Source organism: Cebus imitator, unplaced genomic scaffold, assembly GCF_001604975.1.
Source record: "Cebus imitator isolate Cc_AM_T3 unplaced genomic scaffold, Cebus_imitator-1.0 Scaffold121, whole genome shotgun sequence".
Taxonomy (NCBI): Eukaryota; Metazoa; Chordata; class Mammalia; order Primates; family Cebidae; genus Cebus; species Cebus imitator.
In genome coordinates, this window is record NW_016107436.1 from 2,141,924 (window position 1) to 2,169,557 (window position 27,634).

Genomic DNA, 27,634 nt, shown 5'->3' on the forward strand with positions numbered 1-27,634 from the left:
TTTGAGACTGGAGTACAGTGGTGTCATTATAGCTCACTGCACCCTCAACTTCCCAGGCTCAATTGATCTTTCCACCTCAGCCTCCCAAGTAGCTGGGACCACAGGCATGCACCACCCCATCTGGCTAATTTTTAAGTTTGTGTTATATGTTGCCTAGGCTGGTCCCAAACTTCCTGGGCTCAAGCAGTCCTCTTACCTGAGCCTCCCAAGTGCTGAGATTATAATCATGAGTCACTCAGCCTGACTGTTTTTAAATTTTCTTATTTAATATTTCATGTATGAAATGAAACGGAATTGAATGCTGTGTTAAGAACTGTACTCCACTGATTAAAGGAACAGTAGATGTGAGGTTATAAAATTCAGGTCTCCTAGCCGCTTGGTCTTTCTTTTTTTGTTTTTTTTGATGCTAAGGTCTCACTCTGTTGCCCAGGCTGAAGTGTAGTGGCACAATCTCGACTCACTGCAATCTCTGCCTCCCCAGGTTCAAGTGATTCTCCTGGCTCAGTCTCTGAGTAATTAGGATTACAGGTGTGCGCCACCACACCCAGCTAATTTTTGTATTTTTAGTAGAGATGGAATTTTACCATGCTGGACAGGCTGTTCTCAAACTCCTGGGCTCAAACTATCTGCCTTCCTTGGCCTCCCAAAGTGGGATTACAGGCCTCTTTGTCTTTTTTTTTTTCTTTTGAGGTGAAGTCTTGCTTTGTCACCCAGGCTAGAGTGCAATGGTGCAGTCGTGGCTCAGTGCAACCTCTTTCTCCTGGGTTCAAATGATTCACCTGCCTAAGCCTCCTGAGTAGCTGGTATTAGAGGTGCACGCCACCATACCCGGCTAATTTTTTTTGTGTTTTTAGTAGAGACGGGGTTTTGCCATGTTGGCCAGGCTAGTCTCAAACTCCTAACCTCAGATCTGCCCACCTAAGCCTCCCAAAGTGCTGGGATTACAGGGGTGAACTACCATACCTGGCCTTTTTTGTCTTTTAAAGATAAAGACTATGAGACTGTTTTAGGTTATTGCTTTTACTTATAAATATTCTTGGAAGTACTGGCAATTCAGATTTTAAAAATTTGCTGTTCAGTTGCTAAGTAAGCTTACAGCTTTTGTAATCATTTCTGTAGCATGCTTACCCTAAAATTAATCAAATTACAATTTCTCTACATAGTAGGTTATTCTTGTTTGAATCTTTTTTTTTTTTTTTTTTTTAAGAAATGGGTCTCACCCTGTTGCCCAGGCTGGAGTGCAGTGGTTATTCACAGGCTTCATCAAAGTGCACTGCATCCTTGAACTCTTGGCTTCAAGTATCCGCAGCCTCCTGGGTAGCTGGGACTACAGGCATTCACCATCACACCCAACTCTTCCTCAATAAATGTTTTCCTTGGCATGGTATTTTTAGTTAATAATTCTTAAAATGCTTTTTAAAGGTTTGTCCCCCTACCAAGATGATGCGTAATTCTTCTAAGGTTGCCTGAAAACCTGTAAAAAGCTTGTAATGTTGAAAAATGTACAGTAATTCTAGCTGGTTGACTGTCAGGTTTTCATTAAAGTTTTTAGCATTTGGTTTTGCTTTTAGATTCTCATGTCCTTTATTATAGTGAAGAGAGAAAAATGCTTTGAAAATTGGCTTCTGCATGTGTTGCATGTCAGTATGTATAATGAGCATAATGGATGTATTCTCAATTATTAAATATTAGTGGTTTGCTAAGATAAAAATATTTAGAAATTACCTTTTTTATATACTTTGTTACTCATCCTTAGTTATATAGAAAAGTTGTGTCAGGAAGGAGGACATTCAAATATGGCTATATGTGCACTCCCACACAAGAAAATTCAAAGCATATGGTTGTTTACATTTAATACTTTCTTTGAGAAAAATAAATGCATAGAGGCTTAAAACTATGAGGAAAAAATCCAAACCTTAATGTTTCAACTGGTATCAAAAATGATATTTAATATTTATAACAAAGGATATTAGAGTCATACTTTGATTTGATCTTTTCCCTGAGGCTATGTAATGGCACCATTTATTTGTTTCATTTTCCAACCCTGCTGGTCCTGAGTTGTTTGTTTGTATTTTCTCTATCTAAATTAATGCTTGCAAGCCAGTAAGCTTTGTTCTTTATCTCTTTCTTTTAGTATTTTATCAAGTATAGCTCTTAAAAACCAATTTACATTTTTACTTGATCTGTTCTTTAAGTTCATTAGGCACATTTTCTGCCTTGCAGATGATTTCTGGCAATAATTCTACAAAGTATTTCTCCATTATATAACATGGGACATCATTTCCCAGTCTTACATAGTAGCTTTCTCATTTCTCTAGTGTATAGATTACTTTCCACCTATCATCTAGTCCCAAAGCAGAAGCCACATGTTTCAGGTTTTTGTTTTGGCAGCACCTCACTTTTGGTGCTAATTTCTGTATCAGTTATTTTGCTATAACTAAACCATCCCCAAATCTTAGAGGCTTAAAAATAGCAGTTATGTATTCTCATTCATGTAACTGGAGGTCAACTTGAGGTGGTAGAGGTGGGACGAGGTTACAGCCAGTTGATGCCATACTTTATGCTTCAAACTATAGATTTAGGTAGAGGTCAATTCCATATGTAAATTCTACTTAGGCCAGTGGGCCGGTCTGGTCATATTCTTTGATTTACTTAAATAATTTTTTTTTAAGAGATAGGATCTTGCTCTGTTGTCTAGGCCAGAGTGTAGTGCGATTATAGCTCCTGGGCTCAAGCAATCCTCCTGCCTCAGCCTCCGGAGTAGCTGGGACTAGATGTGTGCCACCATGGCTTGTTGTTTTTTAATTTTTCTGTAGAGACAGTCTCTTGTTATGTTGCCAGGCTGGCCTTGAAATCTAGGCCTCAAGTAACCCAGCCAACTCTGCCTCTCCAGTAGCTCGGATTGCAGGTGTGAGCTACCTACCATACCTGGTTTTCAGTTTTTTTACTTTAAATGAGCAATAGCAATGGTCCGCTCCTGAGTGGATAGTTCTCAAAGTTTTTATTAACAGTCTCTTTACTCATCTTGATGTGGTGGTTATTTAAGATTTATACTGTTTTGGCCGGGCACGGGTGGCTCAAGCCTGTAATCCCAGCACTTTGGGAGGCCGAGGTGGGTGGATCATGAGGTCAAGAGATCGAGACCATCCTGGTCAACATGGCGAAACCCGTCTCTACTAAAAATACAAAAAACATTAGCTGGGCATGGTGGTGCGTGCTTGTAATCCCAGCTACTCAGGAGGTTGAGGCAGGAGAATTGCCTGAACCCAGGAGGCGGAGGTTGCGGTGAGCCGAGATCGCGCCATTGCACTCCAGCCTGGGTAACAAGAGCGAAACTCCACCTCAAAAAAAAAAAAAAAAAAAGATTTATACCGTTTTTACTAAAGCAGATGTCATTAGTCTTCATGATTCTTCAATAATTATTCCAGTAAGATGAAAAAATTTTTTTTGTTGTTTTTTCAGACAGAGTCTCACTCTGTCATCAGGTTGGAGTGCAGTGGCTCAATCTTGGCTCACTGCAGCCTCTGCCTTCCGGATTCAAGTGATTCTCCTACCTCAGCCTCTGGAGTAGCTAGGACTGCAGGTGTGTGCTATCAGACACATCTAATTTTTGTATTTTTTTAGTAGAGACAGGATTTCACCACATTAGATAGGCTGGTCTCGAATTCCTGACCTCGTCATCATCCACCTGCCTCGGCCTCCCAAAGTGCTGGGATTACAGGAGTGAGCCACCTCGCCTGGCTAAGATTAACATTTTAATCAGAGTAGAAACAAGCTTAACTTATTTTTTTTTTCTTTTGTTTCTTTTCTTTTTTTTTTTTTTAATAAGATGGGGTTTCACCATATTGGTCAGGCTGGTCTCGAACTCCTGACCTCAGGTGATCTGCCTGCCTCAGCCTCCCAAAGTGCTGGGCTTACAGGCATGAGCCACTGTACTGGCTATTTTTTTTTCTTTTCTATTAAAAATTGTTGGTTAAATTCAATGTGGTGTCTTGGATTGGATCCTGGAACAGAAAATATACATAAGTAGAAAATCCAAATAAAGACTGGAGTTTGGCTAAGAGTAATATATCAGTGTTAATTATCTAAGGTGTTCATTAACATTAGGGGAAATTGGGTGAAAGGTATATGGGAGTGCCCTATGCTGGCTTTGCAACTTTTCTGTAAATTTAAAATTATTCCTAAATAAAACTTTATTAAATAAAAATACAAATTATTGGCATGAGGAAATGTATAGTAATGACTGATTAATATATAGAATTTATAATTTTTGAAAATTAAAAAACTTTAATATAATTCAAGCAGAACAGAATGGTATTACAAATTTAAAAACCTTAAAGATTCCTGCTCCAATATCCAAGTCCCATTCCCAGAAGCAACCAGGTTGGTTTTTTGTATGTGTTTTTTTGTTTGTTTTTTTAATTTTTTTTTTACTTCTGGTGGCTACTGTCATAATTCCAGAGATTTTTATACTGCCTCTTGAGCATTGCTCTATTAACTTTCAACAATGTCACTGCTTTTTTTTTTTTTTTTTTTTTTTTTTTTNTTTTTGAGACAGAGTCTTGCTCTGTTGTCTAGGATGAGAGTGCAGTGTCATGATCTCAGCTCACTGCAACCTCCACCTCCTAGGTTCAAGCGATTCTCCTGCCTCAGCCTCCTGAGTAGCAGGGACTACAGGCACCTGCAACCACACCCAGCTAGCTACTTTTTTTGTATTTAGTAGAGACAGGGTTTCACCATGTTGACCAGACTGGTTTTGAACTCCTGACCTCAGGCGAGCCACCCACCTCGGCCTCCCAAAGTGCTGGGATTACAGACGTGAGCCACCACTCCTGGCCAGTGTCACTGCTTTCTTACCAAGAACAATAAGGTTTTTATATTATTTTTAGTTTTTCTGTTACGTTATTTGTTTATTTATTTTGAAGCAGAGTCTTACCCTGTCGCGCAGACTGGAGTACAGTGGTGTGATCTTGGCTCACTGCAGCTTCCACATCCCAGGTTCAAGCAATTCTCATGCCTTACCCTCCCAAGTAGCTAGGATTACAGGCACATGCCACCACACCTGACTAATTTTTTGTATTTTTAGGGATCTGGGGGTTTCACCATGTTGGCCAGGCTGGTCTCCAACTCTTGGCCTCAAGTCATCCACCTGCGTTGGCCTCCCAAAGTGCTGGGATTACAGACGTGAGCCACTGTACCCAGCCTTAAAAAATTTCTTTTGTACTGAAAACATTTTTTAGACTAGTCATGTGCGGTAGTGGAAAGAGGGGAAAGAGTAGAACAAAGAGTTTGATGTGCAACTAACTGAACAGTCAATTGAGATAACTCACTACCTTCAGACTAGCCTTTGTCAGTTACATTTGTAACTTAAATAACATGTTTAAATTTCTATTTCTTGTTCTATCAACTTTAGACATTTGTATTGACTCCTTCATGTATATAAGATGAAGAAATTTTAGCCCTGTATTGCTTTTCACCTCTTTTCTACCATCTGTACTTCTGTTAATTCTAGCATTACTTTTACCATAACTTAATTTTAATTCACTGTGTTCTGCTTATCCAGAAGAAATTCAAGAGGGCTTATACATATATGTATAACATGTTTTGAGTTGATTGTCATAGTTTAAGAAACTGGTTCTTTAAGATGAATTTCTAAGGTAAATGAATGGAGAAGGAATGAGAAGAGTTTATTCTTCTTACTCTTATCCTCTTCTGGGCAACTTGACCCTTCTAATTGTTTCTTAAAGAGGATACCTCTGATGTCCTTGGGAATTTCTATTTTTCAACCTGTATACTCAGCCATACCTGAGTTTCATTAAGGTGTACTATTTTGCATATTTTCTTTATTCTAGGATGCCTTCAACTGTGAGACCCGTTATTTTTTTAAAATAACGCTATTGGTTGGGAGGAGATTGCATGAAATGATTGATTAGCCCAATTGAGAATAAAATGAGAAACATATTTGTGTTTAGTTTCTTAGGGAGAATGGGAAATAGGCAAAGATAAAAAGTAAGTCACCATTCTGTTGTCTGCCTTGATTCCCTTTAACCAAAGAAAACTTTTTTTTTTCGTTAAAAACGAGACAGCTGGGTACAGTGGCACATGCCTGTAGTTCCAGCTACTCTGGAGGCTGAGACAAGAGGACCCCTTGAACCCAGGAGTTATAGGCCAGCTTGGGCAACATAGTGAGACCCTGTCTCTTTCTTTAAAAGAGAAAAAGAAAAAAATGACCCTACTATTTTGGTAGCCTGTCCCTTTACAATAAACCTACTCTTCTACTTTAACTTATTTTTGTGGCTATATAATAATTCTATGTGTGAATGTACCTAACTCGTTTAACTGGTTCCTCTATTTGCAGCCTTTCCTATTATAAACAGTGTTGTGAAGAACATTTCTTATAGCTAAGTCTTTGCTCATATCCATGATTTTTTTTTCCTTCTGATGAAGTAGAATTTCCGAGCAAAATAGAATATGCATTTTTGCATACTTCCTAATAAACAAAAGCAAGTTAACATAATTTTTGGCCACTAGTCATCACTAAAATATAACTTTTTCTTCTTTATTAGTGAACACTTGTCCTGCTCTTTCACCTTTTTCTTGCATGGAGACAGCAATGTTTGTACCAGTGTGGAAATTAACCAACATCAACCTGTATACCTTCTCAGTGAAGAGCATATCACCCTTGCTCAACAGTCTAATAGCCCATTTCAAGGTAGATTATTTCATTATAGTAGGTATTTGATCTTTTATTGTTTCAAGAAGATCGTTATTGAACTTCATAATTTTACATTTTGGGATTAATGGAATTCCCGCCCGGTCTTTAGCCTAATGATGATTTTGGTGTCATTTGCTTTTTTCTCCCCCATTAGAGTATTAAGTCAGTGAAATAAGTTTTTAAATACAGGTATTACCAAAAAATTCTTGACCATGAACAGTGAAGTAGTTTAAAATGTTCTCTTAGATAGCATATTGTGATTATATGTGTTAAAGTTTTCAAGGTTATCTTGTGTGTCAGGTCATCTAAGCCATATTTTGTTTCTTTGGTTTTGGAGACAGTTTTGCTCTGTCACCCAGGCTGAAGTGCAGTGGCGTGATCCCAGCTCACTGCAACCTCTGCCTCCCGGGTTCAAGGAATTGTCCTGCCGCAGCCTCCTGAGCAGCTGGGACTACAGGCACATGCCACCACGCCTGGCTAATTTTTGTGTTTTTTTAGTAGAGACTGGGTTTCATCATGTTGGCCAGGCCGGTCTTGAACACCTGACCTCTAGTGATCCGCCTGCCTCAGCTTCCCAAAGTGCTGGGATTACAGGTGTCAGCCACCACACCTGGTCAAAGCCATGTTTAACATAGCTACAAAGGGACTTTTGATACTATTTATACTATGAAAATAGTTGACTTCTAGAAGAAATATTTTATAACATTGCTGATTTGCTTTTAAGGCTTGGCAGTGTGTTCTTATTTTAACTTTAAACCTAATATTTACTTTTTAAAGTTTACATGGCAGTACATTATAAATATTTAGGTTTATATATCTGTATTGTTTTTCCTCAGATTGCTTTTTCTTAGAATGCTTTTTCTCAGTGGGAGTCAAAGTAAATTGAAGGATACACAAATATTCCCAGCTTCTTTCTATTAGTTTGGGCAGACAGATTTTTAACAGTTTATATAATAAACTCAGTGTTGAACTTTCTCTTCACAATAATGAAGTATAATAAATTGATTTTTCTCTGGAGTGGTTATTATTGGTTTCCTTTTCTTTTTTATAATTGCACAATTACTTGCCATATTGTTCACTGTGTTCTTATTTGGTAAAACAGTCCTTAGTTACTTATTTGATGTCTGCTTTGGGTTTCTAGTTATCTTATGCCCATTTGGATTAAATGGCACCCTAACAGGACAGGCATTCAAGATGTCTGATTCAGCTACAAAAAAATTAATTGGTGAATGGAAACAGTTCTATCCTATCTCATGTTGCTTGAAGGACATGTCTGAAGAAAAACAGGAAGATATGGATTGGGAAGATGATTCTTTAGCTGCAGTAGAAGTTCTTGTTGGTATGGATCCTGAGTATTATTCCTAAAGGGAAAATGCATGATTGTGTGTATTAGTTATATTTTGCCGAGTACAAACAAGACTAATAACTCAGTGGCTTTCAACACCAAACATTATTTCTTATTTCCTGCCCACATTACTTAAGGGGTGCATCTTAGCTGTGGTTTGGCCCCATGTATCTGCTGATTCTGTAACCTAGGTTAAATGAATATCCCAGTATATAGGACACGCTGTTCTTATGAGAACAGAAGAATAACAGGGACTGAGCCTAACCATATACGTGTATTCAAAGCCTCTGCTGTAGCATCTGCTTATATTGCATTAGACAGAACTAGTTAAATGGCCAAGCCAAAGTCATTGGGGCAGGGAAATATATTCTGTCTAGAGAGAACCATGCTTAGAATGGGCCAATTAATTATGGATGAAGTAATATTTGGAGGCTGAAAAGTTGACAACCTGTGTTGTATGGTTTTTTTTTTTTTTTTTTTTTTTTGTAACGTGTCTTATAATTTTTTTTTTTTTTTTGTAACGGAGTTTCGCTCTGTTGCCCAGGCTGGATTGCAGTGGCACTGTCTTGGCTCATTGCAACCTCCTTCACCTCCTGGGTTCAAGTGATTCTCCTGCCTCAGCCTCCTGAGTAGCTGGGATTATAGGCACACACCACCATGTAGCGACAGGGTTTAGGTGTGTTAGCCAGGCTGGTCTCAAACTCCTGACCTCAAGTGATCTACCCTCCTCGGCCTCCCAGAGTGCTGAGATTACAGGCGTGAGCCACCGTGCCCAGCCCCAAAGGGTCAGATTTTTTGATTGGCTGTATTCTTGATGTCCTCTCATTCAGGGACACAGGTTAACAAAGTACCCATATCTGTGACATGTTAATCTCATAGCAGAAGACAGAAGTAAGAGAAACTGCACTGACCCTACAAGAACACTTAAAGCTTCTGTTAGGATGTGGTTCGTATCACATGCTTACATTCCAGAGCAAGTCACACAGCCTGACAGTGGAGTAAAGACATATACTCTACCTTAGAGAGGCATGAGAAGAGGCATGGAGAAAGTATAATTTAGCAGATAATTGAAATTAGAATCTACCATATTGTATTTAATGGAATCCAATGGTGATGTTATGTTATACCTGAAGATTACCTCTTTTTTTTTTTTTGAGACAGAATCTTGCTTTGTTATTGCCCAGGGGGCTGCAACAATGCAATCCCTGCTCACTGCAACCTCCGCCTCACAGGCTCAAGCCAGTCTCCTGCCTCACTCTCCTGTGTACTGGGATTACAGGTGCCTACCACCACATTCAGCTAATTTTTCTAGTTTTAGTAGAGATGGGGTTTCACCATGTTGGCCAGGCTGGTCTTGAACTCCTGACCTCAAGTGACCTGCCCGCCACAGCCTCCCAAAGGATTACAGGTGTGAGCCACCATGCCCAGCCTGGTTTTTTTGTTTTATAAAAAGATTACCAGTGTTCACTTTTAATAAACACGTTACTATCAGAGCAGTTGTGACAAAAACAAAAACAAAACACATTTTTTTAGACTTTTAAAATAGAGGCATATAGAAAATGGTTCATAATTCTAGTGTCCAGATTACCTTTGTTAAACTCACAAAATAAAATTGAAAAAGTAATACACATTAAGTTGGTCAGAGGTGCAAATAAAGGTTTTAAAAAACACATTTCTAGAAATCTAAAAAATGAAAAGGAAAGCTGCTTTTTTCCAAATCTCTCTTAGCAAAGGTACCACTACTAACAGCTTATTTTGGTTTCTTCTCAAAAAAAGAAAAACTTATGCCAAAGAAGCTTATATTTATAAAAATGCATTTTTATTTGTACAAATACGATACCTACTTTTACTTTGTAGTGCTTTTGAATGAAACTAATTCACTAGTCACAAAGGTAATTGGTTTTCCTGTCCTTTTTTTCCCCTTTCAGCTGGTGTCAGAATGATCTACCCAGCATGCTTTGTTGTAGTCCCTCAGTCAGACATTCCTACTCCTAGCTCTGTGGGATCCACTCACTGTTCATCATCTTGCTTGGGTGTCCACCAAGTGCCTGCTTCCACAAGAGATCCTGCTATGTCTTCAGTTACACTTACACCACCTACGTCTCCTGAGGAAGTCCAAACAGGTATTGAAGTAATTTGTCTCATCAACTCTGGTAATCTGTTATTTTATGTACAGTAAGTATTTACGAAATAATTTGAAATAGTTTCAAACTTCTTGAGAAGTCACAAGTGTAGTGCAAAGAATTTCCTTAACCAGATTTCCAAACTGTTATTACTTCATCGCCCTCTCTCTCTATATGTACATTCATTATCGTTGGTCTTTTTCTGAACCATTTGAGAACAAGCTACAGACATAACGTCCTATCACTCCTGTGTACTCAGTGTATTTCCCAAAATTAAGGACACTCTCATATACAACTATTACTCCATCCTCTTAGTCAGAAAATCAGCACTGATACACTGCCATCCAGTTTGCATTCCCTGTTTTAGATATTTTGCTTTCTGTATTTAAAAGTTGCATACTTTTATTTTTAAAGCTTTATGTGTTTATAATTTTAATATACGTTACTCCAACAGCAGCCCATTGCTGTGTTCTAATTCTTAGGCATTAAGTCCTACAAAAATGAACCCAGACTTTTATGGTAACTGTCAATACAGAACTAAAGCTTTTTAGCTATTAAAAGGGGTTTAGTTACCAAGGTGCTTATTTTCTGCAAAATGCCGTCACTCAGAAGGAGGCATGCATATACTAAAGTTCTGACCCATCGACTCATGCAACAGGTTTATATCCCTGCCCTCCCTCATCCGTCTTTAAAACAAAAACACAGAAGAGCTTTTTACAACAGAGGAGAAATATACAAAAACACAGAAGAGCTTTTTAAAATTGGAGGGGAAATATGCTCATGCTCAGTTGACCTTAAAAAAAAAGACTGATTTCCAACTAGATAAGACCACCAAAATGTTTGGCCAGAGTCCAGCAATGATTAACTGACCCAGGTCAGAGGCTGGCAGGGACAGAAGGGCCAGAGTGCCACCGCAGAGGCTCATCCTGGGCTCCAATTCCCACCTCGATGTGGAAGCCAGGCTCTGTGCAGCATCTCCATGGCTAGTGTCCAGGGCCCCTTCCCACTACTCCTGAGTCCTTCCGGTCTACCCACCAGCCCCCCAACCTTGATGACATCACTCTGGACACATTAGGATAATCTGGTTTGCTTATACAGCATGATCCATGGGACACTTCCTCCTTTGCCCTCAGCCTACCTCCTCCCACACGCCACCCTGTGCTGGCCCTACCCGGCTCCTGAGAACCCCACTTTTGGCACTGAGAGTGCAAGGTTGCAGAGATGTACTTGATTGCCACATTTGCCAAATGAGATCTGGTTCCAAAGAGTAACATGCTTTTTGTCTCAAAATATAAGTTTACCAGATAGCTGGAGCAGCTTGTATCACAAATTATTTAAAAACCCAAACAATGTTACTTTAAACCTACCATTATTCTCCTACAGCCTGTTTTTTGTTCTGTTTTGTTTTCAGTTGATCCTCAGTCTGCTCAGAAGTGGGTCAAATTTTCTTCAGTCTCTGATGGCTTCAACTCCGATAGTACTAGCCACCATGGTGGGAAAATACCCAGAAAATTAGCAAATCATGTGGTGGATAGAGTTTGGCAAGAATGCAATATGAACAGAGCACAGAAAAAGTGTGTATTTTCATTTATAAGTTCAAACATTGCATGTTGATAATTATAATTAGAAGATATCTAAACAGTCATTTGTATGGTTTTTCTTTACTCAAAACATTGATGTTTAAAATCCATTTTAATGCTAAATTCAGGTTTAATAGAAAATTTTATGAATTCTAAAGAATTTTATAACTTTAAATCTTAGGAGGAAGTATTCTGCTTCATCAGGTGGTCTATGTGAAGAAGAGACAGCTGCTAAAGTGGCATCCTGGGATTTTGTTGAAGCCACACAAAGAACAAATTGCAGTTGTTTGAGGTAGATTATTTTCCGATTGATTGATGCCTATGTGTGATAGTTTCTTATGCTACTGAATACTTATGCCCACTTTTTTTGAGATAGCTTACATGAACATGATATGTTAGGATTTTTTTTCAAAAGAAAATTCAAGAAAAATAATTCAGGAATTTGAAGCTGATTTTAGAAGTACATATAAATATAAGCCTTAAGTTCATTCACCATTACTAGAGGTGAATGGTGAAAGTTTTGTTTCCTAGTGGCTAAATAAAAGACAATTTTATGTTGGGCTATCATATATATAGCATCTATAAGGTATAAAAGGCATACAAATCTTTTGAGAAAAACATTCCTTCCTTGATGGTACTGCCTGAGGAATTTCTCCCAAGGGTTCTTTCTTTTTTTAAAAATAGACAGGGTCTTGCTTTATTGTCCAGGCTGGAGTGATCATGGCTCACTGCAACCTCAAACTCATGGCCACAGGTGATCCTCCTGCCTCAGCCTTCCAAATAGCTAGGATTACAGGTATGTGCCACCACACCTGGCTAATTAAAAAAAAAAAATTGTAGAGAAGGGATCTTGGTATGTTGTCCAGGCAGGTTTCGAACTCCTGGACTCAAACAATCCTCCCCTCGGCTTCCCAAACTGCCAGGATTACAGGTGTCAGCCACTATGCCTGGCCTACAATATTTTTTTTAATAGTTAACACAGCATTGGGTTTTGCAGAGTAATTTCTTTTTTTTAAATTTTTTAAAATTTTATTTATTTTTTACCCCCTCCACCCGCCCTTTTTTTTTTTTATTTAAGTTTTTTGGTTCAGGGGTACATTTGCAGGGTTGTGAAATAGGTAAGCTCATGTAACAGAGGTTTGTTGTACAGATTATTTCGTCACTCAGGTACTAAACCTAGTACCCAGTAATTATTTTTTCTACTCCTGTCCCTCTTCCTAGCCTCTACCCTCAAGTAGACCCCAGTGTCTGTTGGACCCTTCTTTGTGTCCGTGAGTTCTCATCATTTAGCTACCACTTATAGGTGAGAACAGGCAGTATTTGGTTTTCTGTTCCTATGTTGGTTTGCTAAGGATTATGGCCTCCAGCTCCATCCATGTTCCTGCAGAAGACATGATTTCCTTCTTTTTCATGGCTGCACAGTATTCCATGGTGTATATGTACCACATTTTCTTTATCCAGTCTGTCACTGATGGGCATTTAAGTTGATTCCATGTCTTTGCTATTGTGAATAGTGCTGCAGTGAACATTCGTGTGCTGCATATATCTTTATGGCAGAATGATTTATATTCCCCTGGATATATAACCAGTAATGGGATTGCTGGGTTAGATGGTAGTTGTAGCTCTTTGAAGAATCGCCACACTGCTTTCCACAATGGTTGAACTATTTTACACTCCCACCAACGGTATATAAATGTTCTCTTTTCTTCTCAATCTCGCCAGCATCTGTTATTTTTTGACTTTTTGATAATAGCCATTCTGACTGGTGTGAGATATTATCTCATGGTTTTGATTTGCTTTTCTCCCATGATCAGTGATGTTGAGCTTTTGTACATATGCATGTTGGCTGCACATATGTCTTCTTTTGAAAAGTGCTCATGTCCTTTGCCTACTTTTTAATAGGATTTTTTTTTTCTCATAAATTTGTGTAAATTTTTTAGATACTGGATATTAGACCTTTGTCAGCATAGTTTGCAAAAATTTTCTCCCATTCTGTAGGTTATCTGTTTAGTCTGTTGGTAGTTTCTCTTGCTGTGCAAAGGCTCTTTAGTTTAATTAGATCCCATTTGTCAATCTTTGCTTTTTTTGTGATTGCTTTTGACATCTTTGTCATGAAATTTTTGCCCATTTCTATGTCCAGAATGGTATCGTCTAGGTTGTCTTCCAGAGTTTTTATAGTTTTGGGTTTTACATTTAAGTCTTTATAACATCTTGAGTTGATTTTTTTTGTCTGTTGTGTAAGGAAGGGGTCCAGTTTTAGTCATTCGCATGTGACTAGCCAGTTATCCCAGCACCATTTATTGAATAGGGAGTCCTTTCCCCATTGCTTGTTTTGTGAGCTTTGTCAAAGATCAGATGATTGTGGATGTATAGCTGTATTTCTGGGCTTTATTCTGTTTCATTAGTCTGTGTGTTTGTTTTAATACCAGTACCATGCTGTTTTGGTTACTGTAGTCCTGTAGTATAGTTTGAAGCCAGGTAACATGATGCCCCTAGCATTGATCTTTTTGCTTAGGATTGCTTTGGCTATTTGGGCTCTTTTTGGATTTCATATGAATTCTTAAATAGCTTTTACTAGTTCGGTGAAGAATGTCATTGGTAGTTTGATAAGAATAGCATTGAGTCCAAATTGCTTTGGGCAGAATGGCCATTTTAAGGATATTGATTCTTCCTATCCATGAGCATGGGATGTATTTCCATTTGTTTGCCTCATCTCTGATTTCTTTGAGCAGTGTTTTGTAATTCTTATTGTAGAGATCTTTAATCTCTCTGGTTAGCTGTATTCCTAGTTATTTTATTCTTTTTGCGGCAGATGTGAATGGGATTGCCTTTCTGATTTGGCTCTCAGCTTGGCTGTTGTTGGTGTATAGGATAGGGATGCTAGTGATTTTGGGTCCTGAAATTTTGCTGAAGTTGTCTATCAGATGAAGGAGCTTTTGGGCCGAGACTGGGGTTTTCTAGGTATAGAATCATGTTGTCTGCCAACAGGGATAGCTTCGCTTCTTTCTTCCTATTTGAATGTCCTTTATTTTTTTCTCCTTAATTGATTGTTCTGGCCAGTACTTCCAATACTATTTTGAATAGGAGTGAGGGGGACCTTCTTATCTTTTGCCAGTTTTCAAGGGGAGTGCTTCCAGCTACAATTTTTTTTTTTTTTATGTGGTAAATGCAGTGCTGGGTGTTGTGGAGTAATTTCTTATAACATTCTTTGGGTAGCTGTAGGTGAAATACTGAAATAAGATTCAGAAAATAGGATTCTATATGGGAAAAACTATCAAAAAGTAGCAAAACTGTCAAAGCATCACAAAACTGTCGTGCTTTCTAATGGACTATACTGGTTGAATGATTGGTAGAAGAATAGACGAACGTGGAATTCTTTAGAAATTTATTTAGTTTATATATTAAGGCCTTTTGTTAAGATTTGTTTATGAGAAGTTTTATGTTGCCTAGAGTTTATTATTTTATCCTGCAGATTAAACATAGATCATAGGCTTTTGCAGTCAGGTAAACAATGGCCTTGACATCCTAGCCAGAATTTGTGATGAAATAGATGGTCACCTGTCTTTCTCATGGAAATGAGCCAAAGGAATGGAGTGCCTGCAGGTTAGGGCCAAGGTTTTTCTTACATTAGCTCTGTTGGTTTGAATATAATGACAGACTCTCAAGTGTGCTGGTATGTTTTTTGAATGTTCTTATGCAGACTCTTTGGATTACAGAATATGTGATTTTTAAAAGTCTGGCAATATTGTTGAAAAGTTACCTCTGTTAGATTGGACTAAAAACAGGATATATTTAGCTATTGTTTAGCGGTTTAAAATAGCTAAAAACCACACCTAGTCTTGAACATAATTTGTATAAGGATGGTAGGGTCAGCAAACTATGATAAATTGGCCATATTTGGCCCCCTGCCTGTTTTGTATGGCCTGTAAGCTGAAAATGATTTTTTTTTTTTTTTTTATATTAAGTCTTGTTCTGTCACCAGACTGGAGTGCAGTGGTACGATCTCAGCTCACTGTAACCTCCGCCCTTTGAGTTCAAGCATTTCTCCTGCCTCAGGCTCCTGAATAGCTGAGACTGCAGGCACGCGCCACCACGCGTGGCTAATTTTCTGTATGTTTTAGTAGAGATGGGATTTCACCATGTTGGCCAGTCTGGTCTTGAACTCCTGACCTCGGGTGATACACCTGCCTTGGCCTCCCACGGAGTTGGGATTACAGGCATGAGCCACCATTCCTGGCCAACTGAAAATTATTTTTATATTTTTTAAAAGTTAAAGAATGTTTTATGATATATGAAAGTTGTGGGAAATTCAGATTTCAGTATTGATAAATAAGGATTTATTAGAACACAGCCACATTCATTTATTTATATATTGTCTGTGGTTGCTTTTGCCCCATAGTGGCAGAGTTGAGTAGATGTGACACAGACTGGCCCGCCAGGGCGTAAAATATTTACTTTCTGGTTCCTTACAGGAAAAGCTTGCTGGTTTCTGGTCTAAGACCAAAAGAATACTTAAATGAAATTAGGCTTTTCTAGAACTAAGGCTTTTCTAGAACCATTGAACCAAGCAATCCTATTACTGGATATGTATACCCAGAGGAATATAATTCATTCTGTCATAAAGACACGTACATGTAGTGTTCATTGCAGTACTATTCACAATAGAAAAGACATGGATTCAACCTAACTGCCCATCAGTGACAGACTGGATAAAGAAAATGTGCATATACACCATGGAATACTGTGCAGCCATAAAAAAGAAAGATTATGTCTTCTGAAGGAACATGAATGGAACTGGAGGCCATTTTCCTTAGCAAACTAATTTTGGAACTGAAAATTAAATATCGCTTGTTCTGGTTTATAAGTGGTAGCTAAATGATGAGAACTCATGGACACGAGGAAACAACAGAAACTGGGGTCCAGTGAAGGCTGGGAGGAGGGAGAGAAGCAGAAAAAATAATTGTTGGATAGTAGGCTTTTAATACCTGTGTGATATCTGTGTCACACAGATATCTGTGTGATAATCTGTAAACAGAGCCCCATGACATACATGAGTTTACCTATATAACCTGCCCATTTACCCCTGAACCTAAAATAAAAGTTAAGAAAAAGATAAATTTGAGTTTTTTGGCCGGGCACAGTGGCTCATGCCTGTAATTCAAGCACTTTGGGAAGCTGTGGTGGGCGGATCACAAAGTCAAGAGATCGAGACCATCCTGGTCAACATGGTGAAACCCCATCTCTCCTAAAATACAAAAATTAGCTGGGCGTGGTGGCATGCACCTGTAGTCCCAGCTATTTGGGAGGCTGAGGCAGGAGAATTGCCTGAACCCGGGTGGAGGAGGTGGCAATGAGCTGAGATCACGCCACTGCATTCCAGCCTGGTTGACAGAGTGAGACACTGTCTCAAAAAAAAAAAAAAAAAAAAAAAGAAGGGAAAAAATTAAAAAAAAAAAAAAAAAAAAAAAAAAAACTTAAGAGTTTTCTTTCCCTCTGTTAGAATTTTTATCAATTATTTTTTAGTTCCTAACCTAGACTTTTATGTTATTCTTTTTGAAAAGATGTGGATTTTAAGTATTTTGTCTAAAATGGTTTTAAAGGAAGGCATTAAAAAATGCATGTTGGCAACATAAGTTTAAATTCTTGGTCTTTAAGCTGAACTTTTATTTTTAAAAAGTTATTTTCTTTTGTCCCAGTACAGTGGCTCATGCCTATCATCCCAGCACTTCGGGAGGCTGAGGTGAGTGGATTACTTAAGGTCAGGAATTCAAGACCAGCCTGGGCAACATGGTGAAACCCCATCTCTACTAAAAATACAAAAATTAGGCATGGTGGTACACGCCTGTAATCCCAGCTACTCAGGAGGCTGAGGCAGGAGAATCACTTGAACCTGGGAGGCAGAGGTTGCAGTGAGCTAAGATGGTGCCACTGAACTTCAGTGTGGCGACAGAGCGAGACTCCATGTCAGAAAAAAAAAGTCATTTTTTTAAAAATATATTTTCAGAAATTCCTCACAGGCATATAGAGATTTAATATGCTAAAATTTTACATAATCTATACATGTGACTTGCTTTGGTTAGTTTGCTGCTCTAGTAAATAACAGCATTTCTAATCATTTACTTAAAAAAATTACGATTACATTTTGTACATTAGGTTCTCTGCCCACCACAAATCTAGTTTCTTATTTCTTAAGTGAAGGTAAGGCAGACAGTGAGCTACTACATGTGTATCCTCTTCTGCCATAGAATATAGGAAGTTAGGGCATACACTGATAACTGACTCTGTTAGCCTCTAGCTCACTCTCAAATCCATTTCTGCTTTTTCTCTGTTCTGTTCTGTATTGGCGGGAATTAAATTTCCTAGACTCCTTTGCTTTCTGGAGTTGGCTAATAGGAAGCACTAACAGAAGATTGTAGGATAAGAGGAGGGAAGAAGCCAGGGTCTTTACCAACTCCTTTTTGAGCCAACTCTAGCAGCACCTCCCTTGTGTCCCATGAACACAGCCCCTTCTTCATGGTCCCAGTTAGTACTGAGCAGATCTTGCCATGGTTCTAGCACCATCCTGAGCTTCTGGGATATGGGACACTACACCATCTTACTGTCCTTTCAGTGCCTGAAGTCATAGAAGCTGCCTGCTGTTACTAGTCTCTGGGCTGCCTCACTTTTCTCTGTTTTGTATAACCAGTTCTCTATAATGGTTTTCTTCTGCGTCAGTTGTATGCCTAGACCCTGCCTGATAACACTGGCTTCTCTTAAAAATTGATTTGAAAAAAAAAAAAAAAAAAAATTATAACTGTAACAGACAATTTACATGAATATAAATTATTTTTAAAAGTTTAAAGTATATTAATAAAGCTAAAGTACCCCTTGACCATCCTTTCTCTCCCTGAATCCTACTCCTTCTCCCTAGAAGTGGCTAGTTGCCAATTAGATATTATTTCTCCATATTTAATTTTATGTATTCTCCTCTCAACAAATAAATATTTTTTTAAAGACAAGCTCTGTCACCCAGGCTGGAGTGCAGTGATGAAATCATGGCTCATTATAGCCTCAAACTCCTGGGCTCAAATGATCCTCCTGCCTCAGTCTCCCAAGTAGCTAGAACTACAGGTATGTGCTACAATGATCAGATAATTTTTAAATTTTTTGTAGAGATGGGGTTTGCAATGTTGCCCAGGCTGGTCTTGAATACCTGGGCTCAAGCGGTCTTCCTGCCTCAGCCTCTCAAAATGCTGAGATTACAGGCATGCGTCAGATTATATGCCTGACCTTACGTAAGTAGTATTCTGATGTATTTTTCATAGCTAATTTTTTTCACTTAATGTGGCTCAGATCTTTCCATATTAGTTACTTATAGTTCTGCTTCATTGTTTAAAAATTTTCCCGCGGCCAGGTGTGGTGGGTTATGCCTGTAATCCCAGCAGTTTGGGAGGTCACGGGAGAAGGATTGCTTGAGACCAGGAGTTTGAGACTAGCCTGGACAATGTCACAGTACTCTCTTTTTTAAAAGAAAAATGAAAAAAATTTTATTAATATTCCACTGAATGGAAGTATCATAGTTCATATAATCATTCTGGATTTGATGGACATACATACAGGTTATTTCCATGGGTGTTTTTTGCTTGTGCTTACTTAAAAAAAAATAATACTACTGTAACTATCAATTATTTATTAGGTTTTTTGAACACTTACTCTGTGGCAGAAGGTGTCCTAGGCTCTGAATACACTAGCTAACAAAGCTCCTGCTATTATGAAGTCTGCATTCTATTGGAAGTGAGGCAGATAATTTGTTTTTAAGAAGGATTTTTTTGTTTGTTTGTTTGTTTTGAGACAGAGTCTTGCTCTGTTGCTCAGGTTGAAGTGCAGTGATGCCATCTTGGCTTACTGCAACCTCCGCTTCCTGGATTCAGGTGATTCTTGTGCCTCAGCCTCCCGAGTAGCTGGTACTACAGGGGCATGCCACCACATCCAGATAAATTTTGTATTTTTAGTAGAAATGGGGTTTTACCGTGTTGGCCAGGCTGGTCTCAAACTCCTGACCTCAAATGATCCTCCCACCTTGGCCTCCCAAAGTGCTGGGAATACAGATGTGAGCCACTGTGCCCAGCCTTAAGAACTGTAAAATTTTTAAAAAATTTGAATGAGTACTGGGAAGGAAATAAACTAGATGGGTGATGTGATAAAGAGTTGTAGGCGAGTACATGTGACATCAAAAAAGATTCTACCAATTTTACTCACGCTTTTTGCATATAAAGAATGTTGGTTTTTCTTGTGATTTCACTGATTTGAGAACTATCTTCAAAAATTATTTTTGCCATTATAATAAGTGAGAAGCATAAAATTGTTTGTTGCATTTCTTATTAGCAAGATTGAATAGCGCACATTTATTGATGCTAGACTTTAGTGTGGTGGAATGTTTGTAGGAAAACACATAGAAAGCAGGCTGCAAAGTAAAAAGCAATACATTAAATTTCACATGTTAACACTGAAGTACTGCATACCTAACATTCATAGGAAAAAACAATTTGAAAGGATTACTCTGTTGGTTTGTGCTTTGAGGGCAGTTTCTTTTTTTACAAAGATTCTTCAATGAGTTTGTGTTCTAGCATGAAATTAAATTGTTCTCTAAAGAAACTAGCTTTTAGAAAGAGGTCTGTATGGAAGAAAAGGGCTGATTTAATGTTGTCAAAAATTTAGAGACCCACTGCTATTAGTATGTAGCCCCATTTAATAGTCTTTTTTACTCTTAATAGTGGGTAAGTGAATGTATGGCCATTTACTTTTCACATCCCTTGTATACTTGGGACATAACTAAATAGTTCTCCTCAGATGAATGAATCCTCTCCTCAGATGAATGAATCTTATGTAGGGATTTAAAATCCTTGCATAAAGTAGAGTAATTCTCAAGTTTTTTTTGTCTTAGAACTTATTTAAAGTCTTAAAAATTATTGAAGACTGCAAAGTACTTTTATTAATTACATTTGTTTATATTTTAGAGAAATTTTAAAGCACCACTTATTTTATTAAAATAATCTCTGTATAATAACATGAATAAAATTATTTTTATAGACATCCACTATATTTTCCAAAACAGTAACAAAAACCTAATTGAATGACATTGTTTTACACTTGTGCAAGTCTCTATAATATTGAGTGTGGTAAGATAGTTGAATTCTCATATCTGCCTCTGCATTCAGCCTATTGCTGAATATTGCCTTGGTTGAAGTATATGAAGAAAATCCAGCCTCGTGTAGCTATGCAATTGGAGAAGAGAGGAAAGTATTTAATAACTTCTTCAGATATTTTTCTTGTGCTACTACACCAAAAATTGACAAGTGGTAGTTTCTTAAAGGTTAGTTGCAATGTGGAATCTAAAGCCCTGTTAGTAGTTGTACTCTCACAATAACTGAATGGATCTTTAGATTTTGTGACATGCATTGTCATTTGAAAAATATTGGTTTACTGGGTTATACAGATCTGAATGTTGGCACATTTTGTTGTATATAGTCATCTCTAAATATCCGTGGAGGATTGATATTCTAGAACCCTCACAGATAACAAAATCTACGGATGCTCAAGTCCTTCATATGAAATGATACAGTATTCATCTAACCCATGTACATTCTTCAGTGTACTATTTTTTTTTTTTTTTTTTTGGAGACAGGGTCTCGCTCTGTTGCCCAGGCTGGAGTGCAGTGGTGTGATCTTGGCTTACTGCAACCTCCACCTCCCTGGCTCAAGCAACTCTCGTGCCTCAGCCTCCCAAGTAACTGGGACTGCAGGCATGTGCCACCACACCCAGCTAATTTTTTTTGTGTGTGTATTTTTAATAGAGATGGAGTTTCACCATGTTGGCCAGGTTGGTCTTGAACTCCTGGCGTCAAGTGATCCACCCATCTCAGTCTCCCAGAGTGCTGGGGTTACAGGTGTGCACCACTGTACCTGGTCCTTCAGTGTAGTTTAAATAATCTCTAGATTATTTATAATAAATACCTAATCCAATGTAAGTGATATGTAAATAGTTGTTATACTGTATTGCTTTTACAATTTACATCTCCTTTTTTTTTTTTTTTTTTTTTTTTTTTTTGAGACGGAGTTTCGTTCTTGTTACCCAGGCTGGAGTGCAATGGCGCAATCTCGGCTCACCGCAACCTCTGCCTCCTGGGTTCAGGCAATTCTCCTGCCTCAGCCTCCTGAGTAGCTGGGATTACAGGCACGTGCTACCATGCCCAGCTAATTTTTTTTTGTAGTTTTAGTAGAGACGGGGTTTTACCGTGTTGACCAGGATGGTCTTGATCTCTTGACCTCGTGATCCACCCGCCTCGGCCTCCCAAAGTGCTGGGATTACAGGCTTGAGCCACCGCGCCCGGCCCAATTTACATCTTTTTATTGTTGTACTGTTAACTTTTCATTTTTGAAAAATAATATTTTTATCTGTGGTTGGTTGAATTTGAGGATGTGGAATTCAGTCAATACAGAGTATCAAAATATTTCATTTATTAATATTACCAGTGATCTCATCTGAAAAGTATTTAAGTGTTAGAAAGCTATCAAGCTTACTGTGTCGGATAAAGTTTTCCAAAATTCTAAATCTTGCAGTGGTACCAACTGTATTAGCAGTAGCAGTCATTGTTTATCAGTCAGGCTCAAAATTATCAGTTCTTCTTAAATAACAAATTCATTTTGTTCATGTTCGATGGACTAATAACCAAATCTGCCAAATGACCAAATATGAATAATCTTAGTTTATCTACTAGTCCTTTTGTTCTTTAAATGGTGTTTCATGAAAAAAGCTAGTTTCAGCTTGTACTTCAAATAATTGTACAAGTGCTTTTCCTCAAAGTAGCCATTGTACTTCAAATATATAGCAGAAATGCTTTGTATGCACTTCCTATTTTTTTAATACATAGTACAAAAGGATGTGTGTAAGGACGAAGATAATATAAATTATATTTACTGTCTTCATGAAGGACATTCTTAAGTAATACTATCATAAAAAACAGACAGTGAGTGGTGGTGGAGAAAACAATGACTATTACTGCTGTCACAGTTGATACTGCTGCCTCAATTCATGTTCAATTGCTAGAAGTTTTACTGCCTATTTTTGCACCATTTTTGTAAATTTCAACATAATAAGGCAGATAGTGTCTTGGGGTGCTATTATGAAAATAGTTTTGAACCCCTGAAACTCCTAAAAAGGAGGGTTCATGGATCATACTTTGAAAATTGCTTTAGTAGACAGATACTTGAATAATTGATAAGTGAATGATACTGTTGTTTATTTCCTTTTTATATTCTTTTATTCAGTTTCTTCTCCTGATTTAGAAGTTTGGTGTTCTATTTTTATTCTTTTGTTAATTGATTTAATCATTTATTGTGCCTGCTTTCCTTAAAGTCTAAAGTTAAGTAGAATCTTTGTTCTTTTTATGGAATGAACAAGGACCTGGGAATACTTTGATCTTGCTTCTCAAATCTTTCAAACTATGTTTTTTTTGTTTGTTTTTAGCATTTTAGTTCTTAGAAACTTAAAACATGGACAAAAGTAAGTGAATTGGGCAAGGAATTCCTATTTATCAATCACCCATGTCACTTACTATGTTTGCTTCATCTAGACCTTTTCTGTTGCTGACGATCTTTAAAAATTGTTTTTTAAATTTTATTTATTTATTTATTTTGAGACAGGGTCTCACTCTGTCACCCAGGCTGGAGTGCAGTGGCATGATCTCAGCTCACTGTAGCTTCCATTTCCTGGGTTCAAGCAATTCTCCTGCCTCGGCCTCCTGAGTTGCTGGGATTACAGGTGCCCGCCACCATACCTGGCTAATTTTGTTGTATTTTTAGTAGAGATGGGTTTCACCGTGTTGGCCAAGCTGGTGTAGAACTCCTGACCTCAGGTGATCTGCCCACATTGGCCTCCCAAAGTGCTGGGATTATAGGCGTGAGCCACCATATCTAGCCCAGTATATTTTATTGAACTTGATTTATTAAAAATATTCTTTTGACACACAGTCATTGTGATGAAACACTAGTGGGATATTTGGCATTCCTTTATTTTATAACATGTCTTGGAAAACTGATATTTTACACCTACAGCACTTCTCAATTTGGACTACCCACTTTTCAAGTGTCTAATGGCTACATGTAACTTGTGACTACCATTATTGAATAGTGCAGCTTTAGAAATTAGGTAGAGGCTGAGGCGGGCAGATCACGAGGTTAGGAGATCGTGACCATCCTGATTAACACAGTGAAACCCTGTCTCTACTAAACATAGAAAAAAATTAGCTGGGCATAGTGGCACACACCTGTAGTCCCAGCCACTCAGGAGGCGGTGGCAGGAGAATTGCTTGAACCTGAGAGGTGGAGGTTGCAGGAAGCCGAGGTTGGGCCACTGCAGACCAGCCTGGGCAACAGAGTGAGACTTTGTCTCCAAAAAATGTGGAAAGAGGTCTAGAGGTCTGAAGGGCTGGAAGATACAGAAAACACGAATTTCTATTCAGTGTTAAGAATTTACCTTCTAACAATTGGAACTATTTGTGATGAGGATTCATCTTATAAAGTAATATGGTGCTTGTCATTGAAAATATTGAAAAAAAAAAAAAAAAAAAAAAAAAACCATTCAAGCCAGTGGGGTGGCTCTTGCCTATAATCCCAGCTACTACTTTGGAAGGCTGTAGTGAGCTCTAATCACCACACTGTACTCCAGCCTGGGCAATGACATGAAGGAAAAAAAGAGATTGTTCATAAATTGGGTGGGACCTGCTTGGAGTGTTTTGTTTTGTTTTGTTTTTATGACAAATTTCTATGTTTAAAAAAAAAAAAAAAAACTCGTTTAAAAATTCAGGCTGGGTGCAGTGGTTCATGCCCATAATCCTGGCACTTTGGGAGGCCAAAGCAGGTGGATCACTTGAGGTCAGGAGTTCCAGACCAGCGTGGCCAACATGGCAAAACCCTGTCTCTACTAAAAATTAAATAAATAAATAAGCAAGCCAGCCTGATGTGGTACAGGTGCCTGTAATCGCAGCTACTCAGGAGGCTGAAGTGTGAGAATCACTTGAACCCGGGGGTGGAGGTTGAAGTGAGCTGGGCTTGCACCACTGTACTCCAGTCTGGACGACAGAGTGAGACTATCTCAAAATAAATAAAAATAAAAAGTTCGAACAATACACAAGAATATAAAATTAAAAATTAACAGGTTCCCCTCTTCTGTATGTAGGTCTTCCCTGTCTGCTTTCTTTCACCCAAATGGAATCATGCTATATTTCTGCAACTTATTCTTTTTTTGATAAATAGCTTGGGTATTTATCCATGTTAGCACTTAGAGATTCACTATTTTTAAAAAGTTCATAATACTTTATTTTATAGATATATAGTACTTTATTTGTTAAGTTCCCTATGCTATGCTGTTGATAAAGATTTTTAAAGCAAATCTTAAATATCATTACACTTCTGCAATAATTCAGTGTGCAGCTCTATAAAATACTAATATTTTCTTATGTGACTATAATTCTGTTGTTACAATACCTTGTCCGAATTGTCTCAGAAATGCCTTTTTGCAGTTTATTTGACTGGGATTCAAAGAAGGAGTAAACATGTGGTATTTATGTTTTCTAAATCTCTTTGTAGTTGTCTACTGTTCCCTTTTCAGTACATTGACTTGGTTGCTAAAACTAGGTCAGTTCTCTTATAGAGTGTTTCACATTCTGGATTTTTCGTTGTACTTGTCATGTAATTTTACTTCTTTTAGTGTCATTTAATTTATTCCTTTTTCCTTTGCATTTCTGTAAGTGGAAGGTACCTGCAGAGCTGTGCTATCCAATACTAGCTGTGTTACTAACTACTGTTGGCTATTTAAATTTACAGTAGTTGGATTTAAATACAATTAAAAATTCAGTTCCTCAGCTGTATGCAGTGGCTCATGCCTATAATCCCAGCACTTTGGGAAGCACTCTTGAGTCCAGGAGTTTGTTACAATGAGCTACGATTGTACTACTGCATTCTAGCCTCAGTGACAGAGCAAGACCCTGTCTCTTGAAAAAAATTTAGTTTCTCAGTTGCATTGGCCACAATTCAAGTGCTCAAGAGCCATATACAGGCTGAGTGTGGTGGTTTATACCTGTAATCCCCAGCATTTTGAGAGGCCGAGATGGATGGATCATTTGAGGTCAGGAGTTTGAGACTAGCCAGAAAAAAATGGTGAAACTCCATCTCTCCTAAAAATATAAAAATTAGCCTGGTGTGGTGGCATGCATTTGTAATCCCAGCTACTCAGGAGGCTGAGTCAGGAGAATTGCTTGAACCTGGGAGGCAGAGTGTGCAGAGAGCTGAGATCCAGCCTGGGTGACAGAGCAAGACTGTGTCTCAAAAAAAAAAAAAATTTTTTTTAAAAAATATGTATATATATACATACATACAGAACTTCCCATCATCAGAAAGTTCTGGACAGTGCTCAGTGCCGATCTTGGGGCTTGATTACTTGATTAGACTCAACTTCAATATTTTTGGCAAGAGTACTTCATAGATGGTGTCTGTGTTGCTTTGTATTGTGTCACATCAGAGACATGGTATCTGGTTGGCCTATGTCTAGTAATGTTAAGATTGGTTAGGTGGGGATCAGTCTGACCCTTTTCATTGTATAGTTTCTTTTGACAGGCATGGGAGAGGGACAGAGTCTCACTATGTTGCCCAGGCTGGAGTGCAATGGTGTGATCTCAGCTTGCTGCAATCTCCACCTCCTGGGTTTAAGTGATTCTGCTGTCTCAGTGTCCTGAGTAGCTGGGATTAGAGGCGCCCGCCACCACGCCTGGCTAATTTTTGCATTTTTAGCAGAGACTGTGTTTCACCATATTGGCCAGGCTGGTCTGGAATTCCTGACCTCATGATCTACCCGATCTACCCACCTCGGCCTTCCAAAGTGTTGACATTGCAGATGTGAGCCACCGCACCTGGCCTCATTGTATAGTTTGTAATAATGTTGACTGTGAATAAAGACAATTTATCTTCTTCCTCTGAAATCTCTGATCTTTTTCTTGGGTTATTGCATTGGGTAAAACCTTCAATAAAACATTAAAGGTTGAGAGCTAATATTCTTCCTTTGTTCTTAAGGAGAAATTAGTCACACTTAAACATCAAGTAAGATATTAGTTTTAGTTTTTTATAGATATATATCAAATCAAGCAAATTATCTTTTATTCCTTGGTTACTGAGTCTATATGAATAGGGGTTTAATATGTTAATAGTATTAATAGGGCTTTTTCTGTACTTATTGAGATAATATGGTTTTCTTTTATTCTGTTAATGTGATGCATGATATTTTTTTCATTTGAATGCTACACCTTACATTCCTTGAATTAACTTCATTTGGTCATGATGTATTATCCTTTTATATTTTGCTGATTGGAGTTGCTAATATTTTGTTAATTATTTACATCTGTGTTCTTAAGAGAACATGGTCTATGGTTTTCTTTTTGTGTAGTGTCTTTGATTTTGATATCAGGATAATGGTGGATTTCTCCTATGTCCTTTTGAAACAAGTCTGGTTTTCTTTGATAACTTTGGTTCTTTTTTCCTCTGTGCACAATAAGATTTCCCAAGCTCTGCACAAAAAGATGTCTCAGCATGTCTTCTCAACAGAGAGTTCTTCAAATAAGTGCCTGACACTGCTTTTTAATACTCTTTCTGGATAGCTCTGATTCAACAAAAAAGTAAAATAAATTTAAAAAGAAAAACATGATACCGAATGTGTAAACTCAATATCTTACCACATTTTAAAAGTTTCTTAGTGTAAAAATAATATTTTATATATTTATATATATATATATATATACACACACACACCTCACTGAGTTAGGAAATCTCAGTGTACACTGAA

General features: G+C 37.9%; 1 protein-coding gene across 1 annotated transcript in view; it reads left to right on the plus strand.

The window, feature by feature from the left end:
- The window catches only part of MED13 (mediator complex subunit 13), a 124,292-nt gene that overhangs the window by 28,402 nt on the left and 68,256 nt on the right, over window positions 1–27,634 (plus strand). Inside the window, exons 4-8 of the mRNA XM_037742444.1 lie at window positions 6,567–6,712; window positions 7,857–8,054; window positions 9,989–10,183; window positions 11,595–11,757; window positions 11,945–12,055. Coding sequence (XP_037598372.1) covers window positions 6,567–6,712; window positions 7,857–8,054; window positions 9,989–10,183; window positions 11,595–11,757; window positions 11,945–12,055 — 813 coding nt within the window. The remainder of the gene's footprint in view (window positions 1–6,566; window positions 6,713–7,856; window positions 8,055–9,988; window positions 10,184–11,594; window positions 11,758–11,944; window positions 12,056–27,634) is intronic.